Source organism: Ahaetulla prasina, chromosome 3, assembly GCF_028640845.1.
Source record: "Ahaetulla prasina isolate Xishuangbanna chromosome 3, ASM2864084v1, whole genome shotgun sequence".
NCBI classification, from domain to species: Eukaryota; Metazoa; Chordata; class Lepidosauria; order Squamata; family Colubridae; genus Ahaetulla; species Ahaetulla prasina.
In genome coordinates this window covers 180,358,544-180,382,612 of record NC_080541.1, presented here as the reverse complement: position 1 = coordinate 180,382,612, position 24,069 = coordinate 180,358,544, and the positions used below count along the sequence as shown (strand labels likewise).

Genomic DNA, 24,069 nt, shown 5'->3' with positions numbered 1-24,069 from the left:
GCCGTCTCAGTGCTGTAACCGGGCCGGAAGCCGGACTGGAACGGGTCCAGATAGACAGTTTCCTCCAAGTGCAGGGGGAACTGATATGCCACCATACTCTCTACAACCTTCGCCGCGAAGCGAAGGTTGGAGACTGGACGATAATTACCTAAAACAGCCGGGTCCAGGGAAGGCTTCTTGAGGAGGGGCCTCACCACCGCCTCTTTCAAGGCGGCCGGAAAGACTCCCTCCAACAAGGAAGCACTCGTAATCCCCTGGAGCCAGCCTCGTGTCACCTCCTGAGTGGCCAGCACCAGCCAGGAGGGGCACGGGTCCAGTAAACATGTGGTGGCATTCAGTCTACCCAGCAACCTGTCCATGTCCTCGGGAGTCACAGGGTCAAACTCATCCCACACAACATCACCAAGACCGCCCTCAGACATCCCGTCCGAATCACTACAATCTTGGTCCAAGCCGTCCTTCAGCTGAACGATTTTATCGTATAGATAACCGTTAAACTCCTCAGCACGTCCCTGCAACGGGTCATCCCGCTCCCCTGGCGAAGGAGGGAGCGGGTCACCAAACAGGGCAGCTGGGCGGTTATCTGCCGATGCAATGAGGAGGAGGCGAGGAACGCCTCGCTTCCTCAGTGCCACTAGGTAGGTCCTAGTATAGGATCTAACTAGTGTCCGATCAACCTCTGAGCGGCTGGACCTCCAGGAGCTCTCTAGGCGTCTTCTCCGGCGTTTCATCCCCCTCAGCTCCTCGGAGAACCAAGGAGCCGGTTGGGATCTACGCCGGGTCAGAGGCCGCAAAGGCACGACACGGTCTAAAGCCCCAGCCGCAGCCCGTTCCCAGGCTGCAGCTAGTTCCTCCGCCGTGCCGTGAGCCAGACCCTCAGGAAATGGCCCAAGCTCCGTCCGGAACCTCTCAGGGTCCATCAGGCGCCTGGGACGGTACCAACGTAATGGTTCCGTCTCCCTGCGGTGTTGGGTAGCGGTCAGAAAGTCCAGGCGAAGGAGAGAGTGATCTGACCATGACAAAGGTTCAATGACTATTTCCTTTAAGTCCAGATCTCTCAACCACTGACCAGAGACAAAAATCAGGTCCAGTGTGCCACCCCCGATGTGAGTGGGGCCATCCACTACTTGAGTCAGGTCCAAGGCCGTCATGGAGGCCAAGAACTCCCGAGCTACCGTCGATGACAAGCCGGCAGATGGCAGGTTAAAGTCCCCCATGACTAAAAGTCTGGGGGTCTCCACCGCCACCCCGGCAAGCACCTCTAGGAGCTCGGGCAGGGCAGCTGTCACGCAGCAAGGAGCCAGGTACGCGACCAGTAAGCCCATCTGACATCTATGACCCCACCTCACACAGAGGGATTCACACCCGGCTATCTGAGGTACAGTGGTCTCCTCGGCTCTAGACTCTCTTTAATCACAACCGCCACCCCTCCACCCCTACCCTGGGCCCTCGGCTGATGGAATGCACGGAAACCCGGTGGGCACATCTCAACCAGGGGCACACCCCCTTCAATGCCCAGCCAGGTCTCCGTAACGCCTATAATATCCGCGGCACCCCCCTGAATTAGATCATGTATTAGGGGGGCTTTATTGGCCGCGGACCGTGCGTTGCATAGCATCAGACGAAGGCCCAGGCTCTGAGGGTCCTGACCATCCGGGGAACGGGTAAAGTTAAGGGGATCGGGGCACGCGATCGCCTGCATACATCGAACGCGTGACCCCCTGTGTCGATACGATCCCCCCCTTCCGCCATATCTGCCCCTCCCACTTACCGTGCCGATAGACTCACCCTCACACAAAGGAACACCCTCCCCCCCCATAACCTCCGAACCCTTTTGATAATCGCCACGAGCATGCGTTGGAACTGGTTTCCCCCCCGACGGGCTACCCCCCTCACCCGCCTTACCCCTCCCACCCCTTAAAAATACCCTGTCTAAAAACCCCCAAAGGCTCCTTCTTCTCGCATGCCACCTCTGTGGGTCCCAAGACCCGTCATTGAGGCCGGCCCTTGGTAGCGATATGGGCCATTCCTGCGAGGCGGGGGCACCTCGCAGGCGCAAGAGTTCACGTGCAGTGTAGCGCATAGGAAAGTGCGAATCGGCGAGGGATGCTAAGATGGTAAACTCCCAAAGTAACAGAAATGGTAGATCTTCCAGGCGGAGTCCAGATGGCCAAAGGACAAATGGAGCAGGAACTGGATAGCGATGACAAAACAGGAACAGACAGGCCGACAGTCTCCATGGCATGCCAATGGGGAACAGTTCTACAAGAGATCTTAATTAGGTAGATGTGGCTAGCGGTCTGTCCAAGTCCCGAGACCAGTCCAAGCTAGTCCAATCCAGTCCAATCCACTCCATCCCGCAGATGGACATGCATGACCGCCCAGTTTAGATGACCCATAGTCCGGAATAAGGGGGGGCGGAAATAGGACGGAGCAAGCCAGGCCATAAGGCCACAAAGGAAAATACGATGGAGCAAGCCAGGCCACCAAGGGCCATTCGATGACACGCGATGAAATAATGCGATAAAACAGGCCAAAGAGGGGACAAACCTCAGCCACGGTTCCGGCCTCTTCTCCCACCGAGGCCTTACCACACCCATCCTCGGTGGGGCTGCCACATCTAGGGCGCCGTTGGACGGGCGCCACGCGGACCACACAGCCTCGCTGGGCACAACCAGCGCCGATGGACCTGGCGCCGATGGAACTGGCGCCAAAGGAGCCGGCAGGCCCGCCGACAGGCAAAAACGGGCCGGGAATTCGCACCAGCTGAAACCAGGCCGAATCCACACCCCGAAGCCGTCGGAGCCAGGCCGGGATCACCGACGATCTCAAGCCGCTGAAATTCGGCCACGATCGCCGGGGTCGCCACTGGACAGGGCTCACCGCTAGGCCGCTGGGCAGGGCTCCGCTAGGCAGGGCTCCGCTAAGCAGGGTTCCGCTGGGCAGAGCTTGCTGCTGGGCCGCTGGGCAGAGCTCCGTTGGGCAGGGCTCCGCTCCGCTGGGCAGGGCGTGTGTGTCTATAGCTATTTCTAGCTCTTATTTATGAGTCCTGCTTATTCTTTTGCAGTCCACCACAATCAGTTATGGAAGACACTGAAAATAAGAAGGTAGCAGAAATCACTTTTGTCTTTGAAACCATCTGCAGTGTGAATTGTGAACTTTATTTTATGGTGGTAAGTTTTTATTCAACATCTAAAACCAAGAATTATTTAGGTGTATTGTTTATTCATAGATTTATACTATTTCATCTTTGGTAGGGTATGAATTCTAGAACCAATTCTCCTGTGGAAACCTGGTTTGGCTCCAAGGGAAAACAATCCTATACGTATGTAGTTGAGAAGAATGCTACCACAAGTTTCACGTGGGCCTTCCAGAGAACAGCATACAACGAAGCGGTAAAGACTTTGAAATCTGTTTTTTACTAGTTCTTCAAATACCTTTTTAGGGAATTCTCATCAAGAATTAGGTTTATTCTTAAAAATAGAGGCTATTAAAGTTAGGATTATGCCCACCATTTTCCTGCAATTGTCCTGCCTTCTGTATAACTGAATACTTTTCCTACACAAAGACATTTATGACATTCTATGTTTTCTTCCAGGGAAGAAAATACACAAATGATGTTGCCAGATTATACTCCATCAATGTGACCAATGTCATAGATGGTGTAGCATCTTATTGCCGGCAGTGTGCTTTGGAAACCTCTGGTTCATCCTGTACTTCCTGCCCTCATGGACACTACATTGACAAAACATCTGGTGGTTGTTCTCCATGTCCATCAAACACTTACCTGAAAGCTCACCAACCTTACGGCAATCAAGCTTGTATCCCTTGTGGTCCTGGCACAAAAAATAACAAGGTACTATATTGTCCTCTTTACTGTTCATAATTTCTGTACAGTGACAACTGGAGCTACATCATTATTTGAACAAAAGTGCAACATAAGGGGTATAAATATTGGAGCTGACAAAGGATTGTCACTTAAAATAATGAAAGCAATATCAGGATAATAAATTCCAATAAAATATTAGGTTCAGATACATTGCCAGAAAGTGGCAATTTGTCAGATTCCTGATCTCTGCTCAAAACCAAGCATGATCCTTCTCCTAACACAACTCAGAAAGTCTCTTTAGCAGAATTCACTGAGAAGAGCTGAGTTTTAAGAATGTCAGCAACTGTATTCTGTCTCCAATCAGTATGTGCCAAAGCACATTCAAGTGGAAACTTCTTTCTAATTGCCATCTATTGAATCAGGAAATGATGGCTCTTTTCTGTTATAACGAAGGAGCTTGCAACAGGCAGCTTACATAATGTTAGAAAAAATACTATTCTGTGCTTCTGACAATTTTCCAGATCGCCAAATTAGCTATCTATTATCTTATTACATAAAATATGAATTTTTATGAAATACTGTCCATTTAGTCCTTGACTTATGACCACAATTAAGTCCAAAATGTCTGCTGGTAAATAAGACAGTTCTTAAGTGAGTTTTGCCCAATTTTATGACTTTTTTGTCACATCTGTTGAGTGAATCACTGTAGTTATGTTGGTAACATGGTTGGTAAGTGAATCTGGCTTCCCCATTGACTTTGTCAGAAGGTCACAAAAGGTGATCACATGACTTGAATTTTGATCACATGACCATGGGGATGCTGCAATGGTAAGTATGAAAAATGGTCACAAGCCACTTTAATTGCCTCTGTAACTTCAAATGGTTACTAAATGAAGTGTGGCAGACTACCTGTATGTGTTTCTTGTCAGCCAACTTAATCATCCAAAGAGCCAAGCCAAGGATAGCAATCTTTGTGCATCGGCCAAATTCACCTTTGGTGGGAAGGATGGTTATATATATATTAGATAGATAGACAGGCAGGCAGACAGATACATGTGTCATTGCATGATTTTGCAAGAGTGCACAGAAGCTCAATATCTAATAAAAATTAACTTGAAAAGTCCAAACTCATTGGTAATTTTAGCTTTCTCACTCCAGGTCCTGTGAAGTTTTGAGGCTCAAGCAAGATTTTTGCCATTTATTTTTTGTATCCCCCTCAAAACACCCCATTCCTAAGAGATCTGTAAGGGGCGTGCATAAGAGCACTAACGTGCCTACCGTTCCTGTCCTATTGTTTCCTTTCGTTATATCCAATTAATATAGTTATTACATACTCATACTCATATATATGCTTATATATTGTATAATTATTTCATGCTTATGCTTATATATACTGTGTGACAAAATAAATAAATAAATAAATAAAAATAAATGGTATTTGTGTGAGAGAAGGCCCTGTGGGTGCTGGAATGCCATGTCCAAAGTCCAGTGCATAAAATAGCAAACAAAACTTGGCCTTCAGCAAAAATAACTATTCTGTTTGCTCAACAGTAGTAGGAGCTTCAGGACCATACTTCCTGATTTCTTTTGGAGCTACATTTTTTTTCTGTTCAAAAAGTTTTTATTAGTCAAAAAAGGTTTATACAAATACATATCAGGTATGGTAAATTTTCATTTTTCTTATCTAAAATAAGAATTTTACTCAAATTTTTTAACACATACAACAGCCATAAGGCAAGCAGGTGACACGAAGTAGCAAAGTTTGCAAATTTTAAATACGTAATAAAGAAGAGTCAAGAATAAACAGAATATCGTACAAAAGAGAATAAGGAAAACCAACACAATCCCAAATATCTTTATCACTTCCTAGTTTTGGATCTCAGAACTCTGGGTTCAGCCTGACCCAACTCCAGGGCCGCAACAGCGGCAGCCGCTTCAGCCCCATGATCTATAACCTCCCCTTCTTCAATTCCTGGGTCATCTGATTCCAGGAAGGCTTTGTGTTCCTCCACATAGGCCGTAGCCTCCGCAATTGTACTGATTTTTTTCGTAATGCCCTCCCGGAAAATCATCAATCCTCTGGCATCAGCCATCTGAAGCCCACTCCTTCTGGTACAATTTGCTTGACAAAAATAATATTTCTTTCTTTTTCACGTACCTGTCTGGGAATCTGCCTCAGAATGGCTATCTCCCTGCCCCTGTAAATCAGTGCCCCACTCCTATGTTTTCTAAGAATTTCATCTCTCGTCTCTCTTCTCACAAATTTGACGTGAACCTCTCTGGGAACTGCATGCGTGCGTGCATATTGCGAATTAACTCTATAAACTCGATCTACATCCCAATTCATGAAATCAACATCTCTCCCAAGAAATTCTCCCAACAATTTAGTCACAACATCTCTCAAGTCTTCTTGGTCCACTTCTTCCAAATTTTGAAACCTAAGGAAATAAGACATTTTATCCATCTGTAGTCCAAGCACAACATTGCCTGTCGTCTCCTCTCTTTTCTGCACTGCCCGCATCTCTCCCTCCAGACCTTCCACTTTCTGCTTGTTTTCTGCTGAGACTTGTTGAGTGTCCTTTAAATCCTTTTGGATAGTCACAATTTCTGCTCTTATTTCCGTTTGGCCTCTTTGCAAATCATCCAGTTTCTTGTCCATGTTGGATAACTTTTCCAGAATTCTCTCCATTCTCCAGCAGTTGGTTTCTGACCTTTTGCCATTTGAAAAAAAAAAGAATCAAAATCCTCAGGCAAGCACAGTATCCTTGTAATTTCCTCCGGATCCACCAGGGGGCACTCACAGGAGCAACGAGTCCAGAGTACAGTTAGTCAACCAGGAAGTCAAGGGAAGTGATGTCATCAAAATTCTCATAGTGAAGGCGGAAGCTGGACGCCACCACTGTTCCCCAGAAGGAGGGGCCTCAAACCTTCCCTCCTAAATTTCTCCATCACCTCTTCTCCAGAGCTCCACAAAACCGTAATCTTCTTATTTTAAGTTCTCCTCTCTCCAGAATAACTCGTGCTCCTTCCGACCGCAGGGGAGAAAAACCCCGCACTCGGAGCAGTCCACCACGCCACCGATATTCCTTCCTTCTCCTCCTCAATTCTTCTCCGTTCCCTGTTCACCACCAGGCTGCTGCAGTTATAAATCCAATGCCCCGGTGTCACCGGGCACAGCGGCCCAGGCGACGACCAAAATAATGGCCGCGGCCTGTGGCCTCCGAACCCCGCCGAGCCTAGGACGCGCCAGCATCGGTCCCCACAGTCCTGTATGTCGGCTGGGAGACCCCTGGCGAGCCGTCCGTGCGGCAGGTGTCCTTTTCGGAACACCTGGCCCCTGGGGGCCTCGGCGGCGGCCGGATTCGGGCGCTGGAGGCAGGAGAAGCCTTCCAGACGTCCGTTGCCGCTGGATACCGGAAGTCGTCTGAGGAGCTACATTTTCAGTTATACACTGTGCATACACCAAGAGCAAAATGTTCTTTGAAAACGTAATCTTTCCTTTCTTCCAGCATACAGTGCTGAGCATGGTACAATCTCTCAGTTGGCAATAAATTTACAGAATATTCTGAATCTGAAATGTTGATCCTGTTATTAAATCATTGTGATCTTTAAAAAAAAAAAAAAAAACCTCATATAGCTTTTGTGGATCTAGAGAGGCAATGACTGGAGCTGTATGAATACAATAATCAAATATGCTAAATTGGTTCATCAATCAGTGAACACAGTCTTTCAGAGAGTAAAGAGTAAAATGCTATCTGTAAGAATTGCATGATAAGTATTTTGGACTAAAATTAGATTTAACTTCATGTTTCTCAAATCATCAAATAATTTGTATGGATTTTTGTTTTATTGAATCAGTGTAGATTTCTCTTAAACACAAATAAAATTATGTTCTTTTAGAAACAGTAGTTACTTCCTGCCAAAACTGAAATAGCAGAAGAGCTGCTAAATTCTTCCTCTCCAATGTTCTGTTTTCTATAATCATCCAGGTTGTTTGGGCAAGCAAAGCTTGTCTGAGCAGAACCTTAAGGAATTCAGGAGCTGGTATTAGACATCTCAGTAACACTTGAGTGTCCTTCTACTGTTGCTGACAAAGTCAACAGTTTCTAAATTCTTCTGCTGGGGTGTGTTTTCTTTCTCTCTTTAGATACATTCTCTGTGTTACAATGACTGTCACTTCTCAATCAGCATGAAGGATAGGACTCTGGAGTATGACTTCTCCAAACTGGCTTACAGCACCTCCTTTTTAGGAGAGCCAAGCTTTACTTCAAAAGGTCTGAAGTACTTTCATCACTTCAACATCAGTCTATGCGGAAATTATGTAAGTATACTGTATGTGTATTTTCGTGAGGCAAGCATCAATGGAAGCATTGGAGATGGTGTAGTTTTAGAGCGGTGTTTCTCAACCTTGGCAACTTCTCAATTCCCAGAGTTACCCAGCTAATAGTGCCAGTTGGGGAATTCTGGGAGTTGAAGTCCAGATATCTTAAAGGTGCCAAGTTTGAGGTGAAACAGGGGGTGCAAGAGTCTTGTATTTTATTACACGATCATATCTGCATGCTCATTGACTTCCCATACCTCAGTTTGATCTACAATGGAAGAGCCTCCCAGGGCAAGAGTGGTGAGTGAGGGTGTCGGATAAGGAAGCATAGACAAAAAGTTTGGCCACAGAAAAGGTCAGAAAGTTGATATTAGCAGAAAAAGTAATACCAGCATTTTTGACTGTTTCATAATATTAAATTGAAAATAAATTCTAAACCACTAATGACAAAAAAGCCTCTTTTGCAGAGAAAACAAAAGTTTGAAAAGTTAGCGTAGCGTACCGTAGCGTACCGTAGCGTACCGTAGCGTAGTATAGCATAGCATAACAGAGTTGAAAGGGACCTTGGAGGGCTTCTAGTCCAACCCCTGCTTAGACAGGAAACCCTACACCACTTCAGACAAATGGTTATCCAACCCCTTCTTAAAAACTTCCAGTGTTGGAGCATTCACAACTTCTGGAGGCAAGTTGTTCCACTGATTAATTGTTCTAACTGTCAGGAAATTTCTCCTTAGTTCTAAGTTGTTTCTCTCCTTGATTTGTTTCCACCCATTGCTTCTTGTTCTACTGTCAGATGCTTTGACTCCTTCTACTTTGTGGCAGCCCCTGAGATAGTGGAACACTGCTATCATGTCTCCCCTAGTCCTTCTTTTCATGACATACCCAGTTCCTGCAGCGTTCTTAATATGTTTTAGCCTCCAGTCCCCTAATCAACTTTATTGCTCTTCTCTGCATTCTTTCTAGAGTCTCAACATCTTTTTTACATCGTGGCGACCAAAACTGAATGCAATATTCCAAGTGTGGCCTTACCAAGGCGTTATAAAGTGGTATTAACACTTCACGATCTTGATTCTATCCCTCTGTTTATGCAGCCTAGGACTGTGTTGACTTTTTTGACACTGCTGGCTCATATTTAAATGATTGTCCACTAGGACTCCAAGATCCCTCTTACAGTTACTACTTTTGACCAAAGTACCACATATACTGTACCTGTGCATTTTGTTTTTCTTGCCTAAATTTCATTTTGTTAGATAGCGTCCAAGTTGGAAGACAGGTCTTTTTTTTTAAAAACTATTAATTTTTATTGCATTTAAGCAAATGCAAACTTGACACTCCTTTGGACAGCTCTACTTAATGCAGGAAGAGTCACACATTCCTGGACAGAGAAATGTGTTTGTCCCTGTATATCTTTTGAAGCCCAATTCTACAACACAATGCCCATATATTTTTTATGATTACAGGTAGTCCTCAACTTGCAACCACAATTGAGCCCAAAATTTGCATCATTAAGTAAGACAGTTAAGTGAGTTTTGCCCCATTTTACAACCTTTCTTCCCACAGCTGTTAAATGAATCACTTCAGTTGTTAAGAGTATTGTGGTTGTTAAGTGAATCTTGTTTCCCCAATGACTTTATTTAATCATATTTATATACTGCCCTATCTCCCAAGGGACTTTGCTCGTCAGAAGATTTCAATAGTTGAAATTTTTCAATAGTTGATCGCATGACCTGAGGACATGGTAGCTGTCATAAATACATGCCACTTGCAACACACACCTGAATTTTTATCACATGGCTATGGGAATGCTGCAATGATTGAAAGTCATAAAAACAGTCATAAGTCATAAGTCACTTTTTTCAGTGCTGTTGTAATTTCAAACGGTCACTAAACAAATGGTTGTAATTACCTATACAATATTTCAAAAAGAGCATCTCACTTTTTAATAGCAATGAGAGACAAGGTTGCTATCAAGCCTTTCGTTTTGTTTTTTCTTGAAGGGAAAGAAGACTGCTCTCTGCATAGATAATGTCACAGATATTCATCTTTTGGACAAAGACACTAAGTTCTCCAAGTCAACTTTATCCTATGTATGCCAGTCCGTCATGATTTCTTCCGAAGTGATGGGTTACAAAACCATGGTCTCTTCTCAGCCTGTGAGCCTGGCAGATACCTTTGTAGGTGAGAGCCATTGGAAAAAAATTAGCCTCTTTACTGAACAGAAGTCAAAAGTAGTTGCCAGATGGAAGTGCCCGACAGATGATCTTTAATAGCACTGAGCCAAATCTAGACCCAGTATTGGCAGAATCACTTTTTAATCACTGGCACAGAACAAAACCATTCTGTAGAAAATATTAGGCAGGGGGATCCTTTTTCTGTTTAAAAAAAGCCCCAGGTGTCCATTCTTTGTTCGGTTTCCCATCACCTCTCAGCAATTCACAGAATTCTTCCTCTAGAGTTTCTTGAGGTTCACTAATTCCCTTTTTACCACTTCTCTCCAAATACCGTTAAAATTGTGTCACAGTCTCTGACTATTAATGGTTTAATGGGTTTTTTTAATAACAAAGGAAACCTCCTCCCAATTCAGAGACAGGGACACACACATACAACCAACCAACCCACACCCCAAGACTTCTTCCTTTTTTTAGACTAGTGTAAAAGTGAAATATACTACAAATCTTGGAACTGGCAAATAAATAGCCAAAAACCAGTGACATATTATCAGCTATGTGATATACTGTGCAAAATAAAAAGGCTTGCTGGATGCTCCAGTTCCAGTTTCAATTCCTGAGAAAACTATGGACAAAACAAATGTATTTATCAATACATTATAATTAATACAACATGGGATTTACCTTCTGATGCAGAAAACCTTTAACTTAATACATTTTGGGGAACAAAATATATTTATCCTTAAAATCTATCTTTCCTATGCGGTGGTATTCTTATTGATTGGGATTTAATCTCTAGGAGTAACAACAAAATCTACTCTGGACAACATAACTTCTCATGCTGATTATTTCTCTGCTGAAAATGGGGACTTACCTGATGTCATATTCTTTTATAGGTAAGCTAAAGAATTACCAAACAAGGGTATCAGTGGCAGGTTTCAAATTTTTTTACTACCGGTTTTGTGGTGGGCGTGGCAGGGGAAGGATACTGTAAAATCTCCATTCCCACCCCACTCCAGGGGAAGATTACTGCAAAATCCCCATTTCCTCCCGATCAGCTGGGACTCGGGAGGCAGAGAATAGATGGGGGTGGGGCAAGTCAGAGGTGGTATTTACCAGTTCTCCGAACTACTCAAAATTTCCACTACTGGTTCTCCAAAACTGGTCAGAACCTGCAGAAACCCACCTCTGAAAGGTATGGTAAAGTTTTAACCCCAACTTTTTTTTATGAAAAAAAAATGGTATATTTCTGACAAAAATGTCCTGGCAATATTTCAGAAGTTTGGAGAAGTTTGGAAAATTTATAGCTTGTGAAATCTTACTTTCCAAACCAGAACATAGTTAGAAATAATATAGCAGAAAATGCTATTGTTGCTCTAGTGTTGAATTATCTGCATTTGACAAAGTGAGGTAGCCAAGGCTGGTAGCTGATTTATGATTCATGAACTGGCAATGTTATTTTGTATGTATCCTTTGCATTTTTATTAACGAGAGGGCACTGACTATCACAAACTATGCACATGGATCTAAAGTTTGTACAGTTGTATAAGCCATGCCCATTCTGTTTGGGTCAGAGGAGGAGGGGGTCAAGGAGGAGGAGAAGCTGATCTTTGACCCCTTGGATATTGGGGGGGAGGTTAATATTGATCATTTTGGCAAACCCTGGTTTAGATTTTCTTAAAATAATGACTTTTCTGAACTGCAGATCCAACGATGTGACCCAGACATGCCGTGATGGAAGAGTAACTACCATTAGGCTGAGATGTGACCCCCTAAAATTTCAGTCTGGAACTCTCTCTTTACCAAGGTAATGTCAAGATATACTGAGTTGTTATTTTTTTCTCTCCTTCCTCTGCTTCAGGCAGATAAAATATTGTCTGAAGTGCCAAGTGTACATGCTTTAATAAAATTTAAGGAACCCATCCGTTCTTAAAAGATTGCTTGGAAGTGTGGGATTTCTTAATATTACAGTGTTCAGCTAGCTTCTGAATTTATTCCTTGAAAATGAGCCTCAACAAGTATTATACTACTGAGGGATTTTCTACAGTTATCAGCAACTACAGGTAGTCCTCAACTTACAACCAAAATTGAGCCCAAAATTTATGTTGCTAAGTGAGAAATTTGTTAAATGAGTTTTGCCCCATTTTATGACTTTTCTTGCCACATTTGTTAAGTGAATCGCCGCAGTTGTTCAATTACTAACGCAGTTGTTAAGTGAATCTGGTTTCCCCATTGCCTTTGCTTGTCAGAAGGTGGCAAAAGGTGTGACCCAGGGATCATAAATGTGAGTCAGTTGTCAAGCATCCGAATATAAATCACGTGACCATGGGCATGCTGCAATGGTGATAAGTGTGAAAAATGGTCATAATTCACTTTTTTAAGTGTCACATTTGTAACTTCAAATGGTCACTAAGTAAACTGTTGTAAGTTTAGGAGTACCTGTATAGCCTTATGAAAGATTCAGACCATTGGTTCATTAGTTTAACGTCATACTGTCAACAGTGAGTGCTAGTAGCTCTCCAGGATCTCAGACAGAAGTGTTTCCTGTTTCTGAAGTTGAAGTTGCCTATCTGGTTTGACAGTATACATTCTTGGATCAAGTTTGTTTATTCACATTTACCAGCTTGATCTCTCAAACTATTTCCAATACTACTGTAACTGTAGAAGGTATGCTATATTCTTCACAGTAGCTATATTTTTTAAAAGAGTTTTTAGAAACACTTTGACAATAAAATATATCAGAATGGTCAGATTAAACTGCTTTGTAATTCAGCAACTCTTCCATAACCTGTACATGAGGTATGATGTTGATCATTCGGTTCTGCAACCCAACAAGAAAAACACAGACTTCAGAGGATAATTAGAACTGCAGAAAAAATAATTGCTACCAACTTGCCTTCCATTGAGGACCTGTATACTGCACGAATCAAGAAGAGGGCCGTGAAAATATTTGCAGATCCCTCGCATCCTGGACATAAACTGTTTCAACTCCTACCCTCAAAACGACGCTATAGAGCACTGCACACCAGAACAACTAGACACAAGAACAGTTTTTTCCCGAAGGCCATCACTCTGCTAAACAAATAATTCCCTCAACACTGTCAGACTATTTACTGAATCTGCACTACTATTAATCGTTTCATAGTTCCCATCACCAATCTCTTTCCACTTATGACTGTATGACTATAACTTGTTGCTGGCAATCCTTATGATTTATATTGATATATTGATCATCAATTGTGTTGTAAATGTTGTACCTTGATGAACGTATCTTTTCTTTTATGTACACTGAGAGCATATGCACCAAGACAAATTCCTTGTGTGTCCAATCACACTTGGCCAATAAAATTCTATTCTATTCTATTCTAAAAGAAACTTCCTTAATCTGACTGAAAGGAGCTGCAACTTCCAGAATTCCCAACACTTCTGTGTTAGGTTGAAGCAGTGGTGGGATTCAAATAATTTAACCAGTTCTCTGCCCTAATGACCAGCTGAGTAAGTATGGCTCAGTGGTCATGTGACCGAGTGAGCATAGCCAACTCAATGTCACTCATGTCGATGGGCGCTTTGCCTTAGCTGTTACAATGTAATGAGGGTTAAGCAGAGAGGCAGTTTCTTTAAGCAGGGCAATAAAGATTAGGTTAGAAACACCACCAGAATGTTTCCCTCCTGCCTTCTTTACAGGATTAGCCCTGTAAAGTGGGAAAAAACAAAATAAGATTTCTTCCAACAACCGGCTCTCCGAACTGCTTAGAAAGTTAACAACCGGTTAAATAGGTGCGAACTGGCTGAACCCCACCACTGGGTTGAAGGGAGCTAGTTTAAGGGATACCTGCTGGAAAATTATCTTTGCTGAAACCTTCAACAGCTAGCTCTTGATCTTCTTGCACAAGTGTGTCTTTATTTGGTTCTGTTTAAGATGTTTCTTAAAATTTCAAAATAGCAAGTGTTCTGATGGAACCTGTGATGGATGCACTTTCCATTTCCTGTGGGAGTCAGTTGAAGCCTGTCCTCTCTGTTCTGCAGAAGATTACCATGCCATCATCAGTGCCTGCGTTGGAGGGATACAGGTAGATGAAAACGACAAGGGGTTATAGAAATAATGTAGACAAATATTAACCTAAGAGTGATTATATTGACACCAGCACCCAAGAAAGTCAAAAATCATTTTTTCTATTTTATTTACTATAATTCTTTTCTTTTTGCACCTCTTTTTTCTTTCTTGATTTTTTTTTAATTTTCTCAAACCTTTTCTTTCTTATCTGTGTATGTTTTAATTTCCTGTTTTTTGAAAATTGATGACTTTTTAACAAACTCAATTCAGGAATTGGAATATTCAGGTTTCTGCACTTGTGCTACTATTGCTACATTTGGGGATGAAACTCATAGGATTGTTAGTATGACTTTGGAGCAAATGCTGCATATTAATGATTAATTATTAAACTCCTAATATTCCAAATTTATGAAGACATCAAGAATTTTTAGAACCTATCCATGAGGGATAGCCAAAAAACGTAAATATATAACACTGGAAGATATATCTTTATTTGATTTGGTAATAGAGTTACCAAAGTGTTACCCTGAGGCAAGATGGGCGGCCAATAAATTTTATAAATAAACGTTATCAGACATTAGCATCCTGCCCTAGAGTCAGACATGACTGGATAGGGAAACTTTTTCCTTTACTACATTTGAATTAATCTTTCCCCCCCCCCTCCCCAAAGTTAGGAACTTTCTGCTAGTAACATGTTTGGGTCCAGGTGTTCTAAACTGTGTTTGGCACCAAATAGTTACTCATACTTTTACTTTTGTTTCATAAATAATAACCGCTTATCAGATTGAAGCTAGGACACACTGCTTTCCTCACTATACAATGTTTAAATATGCAATTAATTGATTATTGTGCTCTGCTAATCATTCAGTAAACATGCATGTAAAAACAAGTAGAGATCCCAAACTGAAAAAGGAAAGAAAAAAAAAACTGCTGGAAATCCAAACTATGTTTACTTAGAGGGCAAGTGAATTTCACCAAAATGTATAGGAGTTCAAATTATAAACCACCTGGGATGGACTGAAACATCCCTGAGGACAATGGGGAAAACGTTCTGGCACACCTGGATGCTGCCTGGTAGGGAAGGCTTCTGATACTCTATTTCAGCAACCATTTCAGTAATAAAACCCTGATATTTGTTCCTAAACATGCTTGTGTCCTTCAAGATCCCTGTAGTGTGCAAAAGTGGCACAGCTGTCACTGTTGACCTTGACTGTGTTACTGTTTATCAGACTGAAACTGTGACAGACTATGTTTTCCTCCCTATAGCGAACCACCTATGTATGGCGGAAGCCAAAGCTATGCGCTGGAGGTGTCCTGCTTCCAGAAGAAAAAGTCAGCATCTGCAAGTCCATGGACTTCTGGCTTAAGGTGGGCATCTCAGCTGGGACCTGTGCTGCTGTCCTATTGACCGTCATGACTTGCTACTTCTGGAAGAAAAATCAAAAGTAAGTTGTTTCACTCCACAGTCAGACATCAATTCTGACTGTGGCCAGAAATCTTCAGTTTAATAGACTCTTTGAGTCAGCAAACTGAAATTTCATTTAAACAATAAATGATGTCTTTTATTCATTTCCCTTATTTATGTAATGATATATTTATGCAATGGTGACTTTATATTATTTGCATAAAGTATGCAAATGATATAAACTGATGGAAATAGATATGTGGACATCATGTAATTAATATTCAGATTTAATAATGAATTGTACTTTGCCTCGAAAAAAAATGTTCATTTTATATAAAATCCATTGAACCTAGTCTCTCAAATGTAGGGTTTCCTATATTATGGTAGTTTATACAAAACTCCCATCCTAGTTAACCTTTTAAAACAATTTTGAACAACACAATAGGCAATAACAAAAGCTGCAGATCAGTTTTCAAATGTTAATATTATGCATATCTCAAGTAATTGTGTTCTCTTTGCTGACGATGTCAAACTATTTAACAACACAGACAATACTTCTATCATTCAAAATGATCTTGATCATCTAACTGCTTGGTCTAAAAATTGGCAGCTCCAAATTTCAACCAGCAAATGCTCAGTCTTACATATAGGAAAAAAGAACCCAAACACTAAGTACATACTAGATGGACATTACCTTACAGACGACCCCCATCCCGTTAAAGACCTTGGAGTTTTCATGTCAAATGATCTAAGTGCCAAAGCCCACTGCAACTACATAGCAAAAAAAGCTCTAAGAGTTGTAAACCTAATCTTGCGTAGCTTCTTTTCCAAAAACACCACACTACTAACCAGAGCATATAAAACATTTGCTAGACCAATTCTAGAATACAGCTCACCTGTTTGGAACCCTCACCACATCTCTGACATCAATACAATTGAACGTGTCCAGAAATATTTTACAAGAAGAGTTCTCCATTCCTCTGAAAACAATAAAATACCTTATCCCACCAGACTTGAAATCCTAGGCTTAGAAAACTTGGAACTCCGTCGCCTTCGACAAGACCTAAGTTTAACTCACAGAATCATCTATTGTAATGTCCTTCCTGTTAAAGACTACTTCAGCTTTAATTGCAATAATACTAGAGCAACTAATAGATTTAAACTTAATGTCAACCGCTTTAATCTAGATTGCAGAAAATATGACTTCTGTAACAGAATCATCAGTGCTTGGAATACTTTACCTGACTCTGTGGTCTCTTCTCATAATCCTAAAAGCTTTAACCAAAAACTTTCTACTATTGACCTCACCCCATTCCTAAGAGGACCATAAGGGGCGTGCATAAGCGCACAAACGTGCCTACCGTTCCTATCCTATTGTTTTTTTTCCTTTTCTTCTTCCTATATATATATATATATATGCTTATACCTCCTATATTTACTCATATATGTGTTTATATACTATATAATCTTTTTGTATAATACCTACATATATTGTTGTGACAAAATAAATAAATAAATAAATAAAATAAAATAAAATAAAATAAAATAAATAAATAAATGCATAATGGCCGTGTAAAAGTATGTAAAGTTACATGCATGTTAATAATTTGTTTTTATTTTCTATTTGCTTTTTTAATTTCAGCCATTATACACTTGTATTTAGTATAATGTATTATATGAATTATATTAGGCTATAAATTGCTTATTTATTTGAAGCAACCTAGAAAATTTATAACAAATAAATATTCCTTGGTTTTATTTTCATATTTGGTGGACTTGCAAGAAAATTAAGGTCTTTTGGATAAGAATTTGGTGGATTATTCAAAATGTACTGAAGAAGAAGATAAAGTTCCTGCCACAATTTTTCCTTTTGGGAATTATAATGGATTGTACAGGGATTGAGACTAAACTGATTTTGAACTTAATAACAGCAGCAAGACTGTTGATTGGACAATACTGGAAGAAAGAAGAGATACCTACAATAGAAGAATGGATATTGAAAGTTATTAACTTGGCTGAGATGGCTAAAATCTCAGCGTTTTTAAAAGACAATACGCAGGAAAGATATTTAATTGAATGGAAAAAATGGATTGATTATCTACAAAACAGATATCAGATTAAGAAATATCAGATTGCCTTTGAATAATTAGAAAGTTATTTTATGTAATGGGGAGGGGGTTGGGAGACGAAAAGCTTTGGATGTGGTTATTTGGATTGGACCTTACCTTGTGATTGACCCGGGAAGCCGGGGGTGGGGGAGGGAGGGGGGTGTTTTGTTTTGTTTTTTTTTTTGGGAGGGAGGGGGAAAAAAGGGGGAAAATGTTTTTGTTTTTTTTAAAACTCTTTCAATAAAAAAAAAAAAAAAAAAAAAATATTCCTTGGTTTCTCAAAAAGATTGTGTGAGAGAGATGACTTTATATTATAGTAAAGTCCCCGTTTAGCATCTGTAATACCAATTGATGCTTGTGTTGCTTTGAAATAGAGAAGCCAGCATTGTCTTCTCCAGTCTTAGTGCTTTGCAGATGCGTGGCCTTCATGTTCCATCTAACTTAGCCATTGCTGAGAATTCTGGGAATTAAAGTTCAGACATTAGGAGAATCACCTGGTTTGAGGAAGCTAGATTAGTCTAGTTTAAAAAGATAGAATAACTCAAGGATCCAAAAGAATTCAAAGTCTGCTTTACAAGTATAATCCTTCCATCTGACTCTCATATGTCTATATCTTTTTAGGTTAGAGTATAAATACTCTAAGCTGGTTATGAATGCTAGTGCCAAGGACAGTGAACTGCCTGCAGCTGACAGTTGTGCCATCATGGAGGGGGAAGACGTGGAGGACGACCTGTTATTCACAAGCAAGAATTCTTTCTTTGGGAAAATAAAGGCCTTCACTTCTAAAGTAAGCTGGGAGGGGAAGGGGGAGGGGTGGGAAAATAGCTTTTGTAAGTATCCAGAGTGAAAGTTCAAACCTTTGGTTTACTTCCCATGTTTATCTATATTTAACTTTTGAGTACACTCTGAGTTACCATTTTCTAAATTCAGCTAATGTATGAAGTATTCCCAGGATGTGCATTGTAGAAGCTATTTTTTTAACAAAACTCGTGGCTGTTTGTAATTAATTATCTTGGCTACCATAGGCTGCGTACTGTACAAGCCTCATGAATCGAGCCAATAGAATTGTTTTGAGTGTTTCTTCTCTCCCCTGCTAGTATGTCTGGCAGAGATGAGTGGCAAAAGTTAAAAGGACCTTTCCCCACCCATCCCATTAAATTAAATTAAATTAATACATTAAATTTTCTAAGATGCAACAGATAATCACCAATAATAACTCATATACTGTAGATCTGGCAAAATACTGCACTGGCATCCCTATTATTCTGGGATAAATCTGTGAGTACCATAAAACCTCAAAGCCTGTCAACATTTACTGCTATGTTTCCTATTGTTCTAACTTACATTCTAATGGTGCATTGTCATTTAATGTTTATTTTCTAATGTGGCTATTTGTTTTCCTATAGGCTTCTCTTAGGTACAGTCAGGCATGGCAGGACTCTGTGTGTAGGGCTGTTCTCAATAAACTAAGAGGAAGAATCTTCCAGGTAGATGGAGTCAAATATAGATACATGTAAAAGCTGATGGAGGGTGTGCCACAATCAAATATTACTAGACAGCTTGACAGCACGGTCTGTGGTCTCTGACTGGGACATAGAAGGCCTATATTGTGGGGAAGCCTAGTCTGTGCTTAAAATCACAGACTCTCTGTTCTTAGAGATGAATATCACAATCTCTATTTCCATTTGAGAAAATAGTGTACTTGAAGACATCTAGTAGTGCAACCTTTTCAAACTTACGCTCAGAAAGTGTTGAACTACAGCCTTCAATAACTCCCAATAAACATGACTGTTAATGTGGAATTATTGGACTTTTAATGCAGTGTAGATGGAAGGGGCAGGATAGGGAAGACTGCACAGGAGAGTTCAAACTCATATTGCAAGTAGAGGATTGCATATCTAACCCAGAAAAAAATGTGGAACCCTAGCCTATCTCTGGAAGAAGTGACTGCTTGTTACAGACCAATGAGTATTTTATGTTACCTACTGGCCTTTTGCTCAGATACCTGATCTGGGAATTAGAGCCCGGGCTCTATACTAATTTTCTGTGAAGCTAGAGAACCAAAGCAGAACCTGGAACCTGGCTCTAGATGCTTAAATTCCATGAATGCAATAAAGACACAATAATTTAATTCTACAGATGAAAAATCCTCTTCCCCAATTCCTGAGACTAGAGGGAAACTTGAGTATTTTGGGTTTGCCCCCAATGATGATTCAGAAAAAATATGCACTTAAGTATTTAGCAAGCCATTTGTGTGCATAAACAAATGTTGCCTGCTCCTCACCTCAATTTTTCTTCTCATCCATTCTGAAGTAATGACCCTACTCATGGTTATTGCATGGCACACATAACTGTGGGTGTAAAGCCCCTAGTGAGATGAATAGTAAAGAGGGGCTTCACAAAGAGTGGCATTAGTCATATCTGTGTGCAAAGATGTTTAGAAGGTCTTACATTCTTCCCATCCTAGGTGCTTCATTTGAATGCACTGAGATCCATCAGTTTGCTTCCACACAAGGGACCTTTAGCACTGCTGAGGATTGTTCCTCTGCAATCCAAGTGTAGGGTTTTCCATTCTTATTCATGGGCCATATCTAAATCTTGGTTATTCAGAAATATTATCATTCTGCATTCGCAACACCACCTAGAATTGAAGCCCTCAGTCTGCAAATACCTTCTTTTTCCTTTCAAAAGCAACTTCTGTTAAACAGTCCTTTGCTTATGTTTCTCGTTCATTTCTCTCCTCGACAGTTCTACATTGATTCTTAATTAGCTCCTATTGCTTTTTATATTTAAAGCAGTTGCTTGCTCTTTTATTTTTTATTTAAAAAATGCAATAGGGGTCATTTAAAACAGCAGAACTAGGAACTAAAAACTGAGTATTTAGAAAACAAAACATACCAAAATCTGGGGCTGACAACAGCTTCATTTTCAATATTTGTAAATATTTTTTTAAAAAATGATGTCACTCTCAAGAAAAGGGATTGTGAGAAGTATCCAGTGCTATTCACAAACAGCTAAACTGTACCTTAACTGCAAGCATCCTCAAATGGACCCTTCTTTGGCCCCCAGTGCACTGATACCTCCCAGTAGAAGCAAAATCATGTGTGGACATCTGGGGAAGAAACATCAAAAGCAAGTTTCTGGTAAGAATCAGAGAGTCTTCAGTTGCTATTGAATGTTCCTCCCATGTTGGAATATGTTCAGAAGTACATGGAGACAACTAGTAGAGAAATATTAGACTCACTACTAATGTGTTGGAATTGCATTTATTGAATTCCCAGTTTGCTAGAGCTGTGGTATGCTGCCTGGGAACTCTGGAAGATATAGTCCCTGTACATCTGAAACAGTTCCTATACACCTGAAACACTTGTTTCATCGTAAGTTCTTATGGGAGCCATTCTCATGTTCTATGAATATAAGGAGCAGGATTGCATTGTTAGCCCTTTCCGTGTCATTAAATAAAGGATTATGGCAACATTTGACCTGATTCCTATAAAAATAGGACTCTGAATGACAAAGTATACAAAATCTTCATGTATTCTAGTTTTATTCACATCTCCTTTTTGTATTATCTTTAGAGAACATCTGATGGTTTTGATTCTGTGCCCTTGAAGACCTCTTCTGGCACCACCGACATGGATCTTTAGAAGTGGTTTGCCTCTCTCATACCTTTCGTGGAGGATGCTTTGGGAGTTCTCCTTGATTAATACTGGCACTTTGATGAACTTGCCATGTGGCCTTATTGGAATATCTTTTAACTTCAGCTTCTTACTGTACCTTTTTAAGTCAAACATTTTAACATTTCTCCAAAAACAAACTGTGCCAAATATAATTGTACTTTTAAAATTATGTGTAGATGTATATTTGTATGTTTATTTGCATACATTGTGCCCTCTTTTGTGATAAAGAAAAAAACCCCACAAAAAGTTGTTTTCCACAGTAAAGCTAGTGACATTATACACATTTTCCATGAAGAGCTAATACACTGTAAAATTGATTTAGTCATGTCACTCTAAGACAAACTGCTTAGTGTCTTAGGTCTTAGTGTTAAGAATAATGTGTAGAATTGTACTTTAAAACTTTCCATCTGCTTTTTGTAGCTTGCTACAAACAATCCCTCCTAAGGAAGCTAGTATAACAACAGTTACATCAAACAATTTGCTTCTCTAAAGATTTTACTGTACTGTTAAGGACTCGTCAACAAAGCAGGCCTATCTTTCCCTGTCTGGATACCTGGCTATTCTGCAGTTCTCTCTATTTTCAGTTCTTTTATTTTAAAACAAGGAAAAAAATACCTGCATTAACTTTTTCCAAGACTTGAAAACGCTGTTATTTGCTTTGCTAATGACCTTTCAGGAAAATGCATTGTGGTCAAGGACTTGTGCTGCTGGTGCACCTAACATGACAGTAGCATATGTGAAGCTCCATGGCCTAAAAGGTTTTCTGCCACATCAAGCAACTAAATCAGATTAGGATTCCAGATTGCATTTCTAAACTCTGGGAGTTGTAAATATTATCATTGACTGCAATGATAAAGATAAACCTCTAGCATAGCAAATCAAAATCAGGGTATTATATATTTGAAAAGTTCTGCATCACATCCAAGGTTATTTTAATAGCTTTTAGAAACATGTTTCCAACTCTGAATTCAGATGCCCATTTTAAACCCATTCTCACTGTTTGTAGGGAACTATTGAGTCTGTTTAATATTTCAGGCAATTTTCCTGCCCTGATTCCACCCAGAAAAGCTCATCCTATAGGACAAGTTCCTGCCACATAAGACTCTCTTGATTTTCTTGCTGTTTTCAGTGCCTTTTAAATTTTAAAGAGCTTCTCCAATCTGGCACGCTTCGAAGATATTGGCTGACTGGGGATAATGGGGTTGTAGTTTGACATAGCTGGAAGTCATCGGATCATAGAAGCTGCCTTAAACTAAGTACTGTATGAATTATTTTGAATGAATACTTAAGGACCACAAAGGGCAATGTAGGAGACCTGAAAACAAGGCTGCCTGATATGAGTTTCAGTGTTTGTTAAATGACTCATGAGTGTTAACACAGTGAAAATGATCCAAAATAACATGAATATTTTGAGTTCAGAAGTTCTGCTGAGATTTTATCTTGATATTATTCTCTTTCAGAATTTTTCAGAGCAACTAGCTAGAGATTATGTCCTCCATTACACTTGGAAAGGACTAACAATTTGGGCTTTGGGATTCAGGCACCATCTAATACAGGGGTGTCCAAACTTGGTCCCTTTAAGACTTTTGGACTTCAACTCCCAGAGTCCCTCAGCCAGCAAAGCTGGCTGAGGAACTCTGGGAGTTGAAGTCCAAAAGTCTTAAAGGGACCAAGTTTGGACACCCCTGATCTAATAACTGGCAATTGCCAAGTTAAAATTGACTGATTTTGTTGCTTCGTTTGTTTTGGCAGGTTAGAATAACCTTCAGGGTTCTGTTTGCAGTTAAACAGAGGAATATATAAAAACGAAGTTCATTTTTTGCTAGTATACTTCTCTACCTCAGAAATAATTCCCACTGAATTCAGTAGGGCTTTCCTCCAAATAAAAGATCTCCCTTAGATTCTTTGAATGTCCAAATACACTGTAAAAGAAATGCAGTAGTTTTTCAAGTAGGTACTTAAAATACCCCTAGTTTAGATTGCTATCCACATTCCACTTTAAACATATCTTAAAAGTAGTAAATCCATTCTTATACTGTATAATGGAGCATTTGGGGAAAAAATGGTAACTAGCCACTATATGATTTTAACTGTCCATTTTTATTTTTTATTTTTGTTTTTAAAAATGTTTAATCAAGCCTTCCCAATCAAATGTTTTTTAGATGTATTGAAACTACAGCCACTATCACTCGCAGCCTGTATAGCAGGATGCTGCTGCTGACAGTAATAGGAGTTGCATTCCACCACATTGAAGGATACAATTTTGGGGAAACTTGGTTTAATCCATTTTTGCCAAATCAGTTAGCAAGACTATTATATTGTTTGAAATGGATTATATTTTTTGGGATACAGCTATACTAGTTCAAGAGAGATAACCAATATTGTTTTCAAATGAGAAAAGGTAAAATGCTTTTACTCTATAAATAAAAAAGTACCAATGCATGATAAAATTGAAAAATACTATAATCCTAAAGAACATCATACTTTGCAGTTAAAAGACCTAA

The 24,069-nt window shown here is 40.4% G+C and overlaps 1 protein-coding gene across 2 annotated transcripts in view; it reads left to right on the top strand.

Annotated features, from left to right (window-relative positions):
- The window catches only part of ELAPOR1 (endosome-lysosome associated apoptosis and autophagy regulator 1), a 69,539-nt gene extending 46,438 nt beyond the window's left edge, over window positions 1–23,101 (top strand). The window contains exons 12-22 of one of the 2 annotated variants that reach the window (XM_058178170.1): window positions 3,068–3,173; window positions 3,258–3,395; window positions 3,599–3,856; window positions 7,977–8,150; window positions 10,148–10,328; window positions 11,118–11,214; window positions 12,024–12,125; window positions 14,262–14,388; window positions 15,639–15,817; window positions 18,507–18,672; window positions 21,464–23,101. In XM_058178170.1, the coding sequence (XP_058034153.1) occupies window positions 3,068–3,173; window positions 3,258–3,395; window positions 3,599–3,856; window positions 7,977–8,150; window positions 10,148–10,328; window positions 11,118–11,214; window positions 12,024–12,125; window positions 14,262–14,388; window positions 15,639–15,817; window positions 18,507–18,672; window positions 21,464–21,532 (1,597 nt within the window). In that variant the 3' untranslated portion in view covers window positions 21,533–23,101. Of the gene's footprint in view, window positions 1–3,067; window positions 3,174–3,257; window positions 3,396–3,598; window positions 3,857–7,976; window positions 8,151–10,147; window positions 10,329–11,117; window positions 11,215–12,023; window positions 12,126–13,091; window positions 13,710–14,261; window positions 14,389–15,638; window positions 15,818–18,506; window positions 18,673–21,463 lie in introns of those variants that run through there. The other variant, XM_058178171.1, reaches the window with a different exon arrangement.
- Window positions 23,102–24,069: the final 968 nt, after the last annotated feature.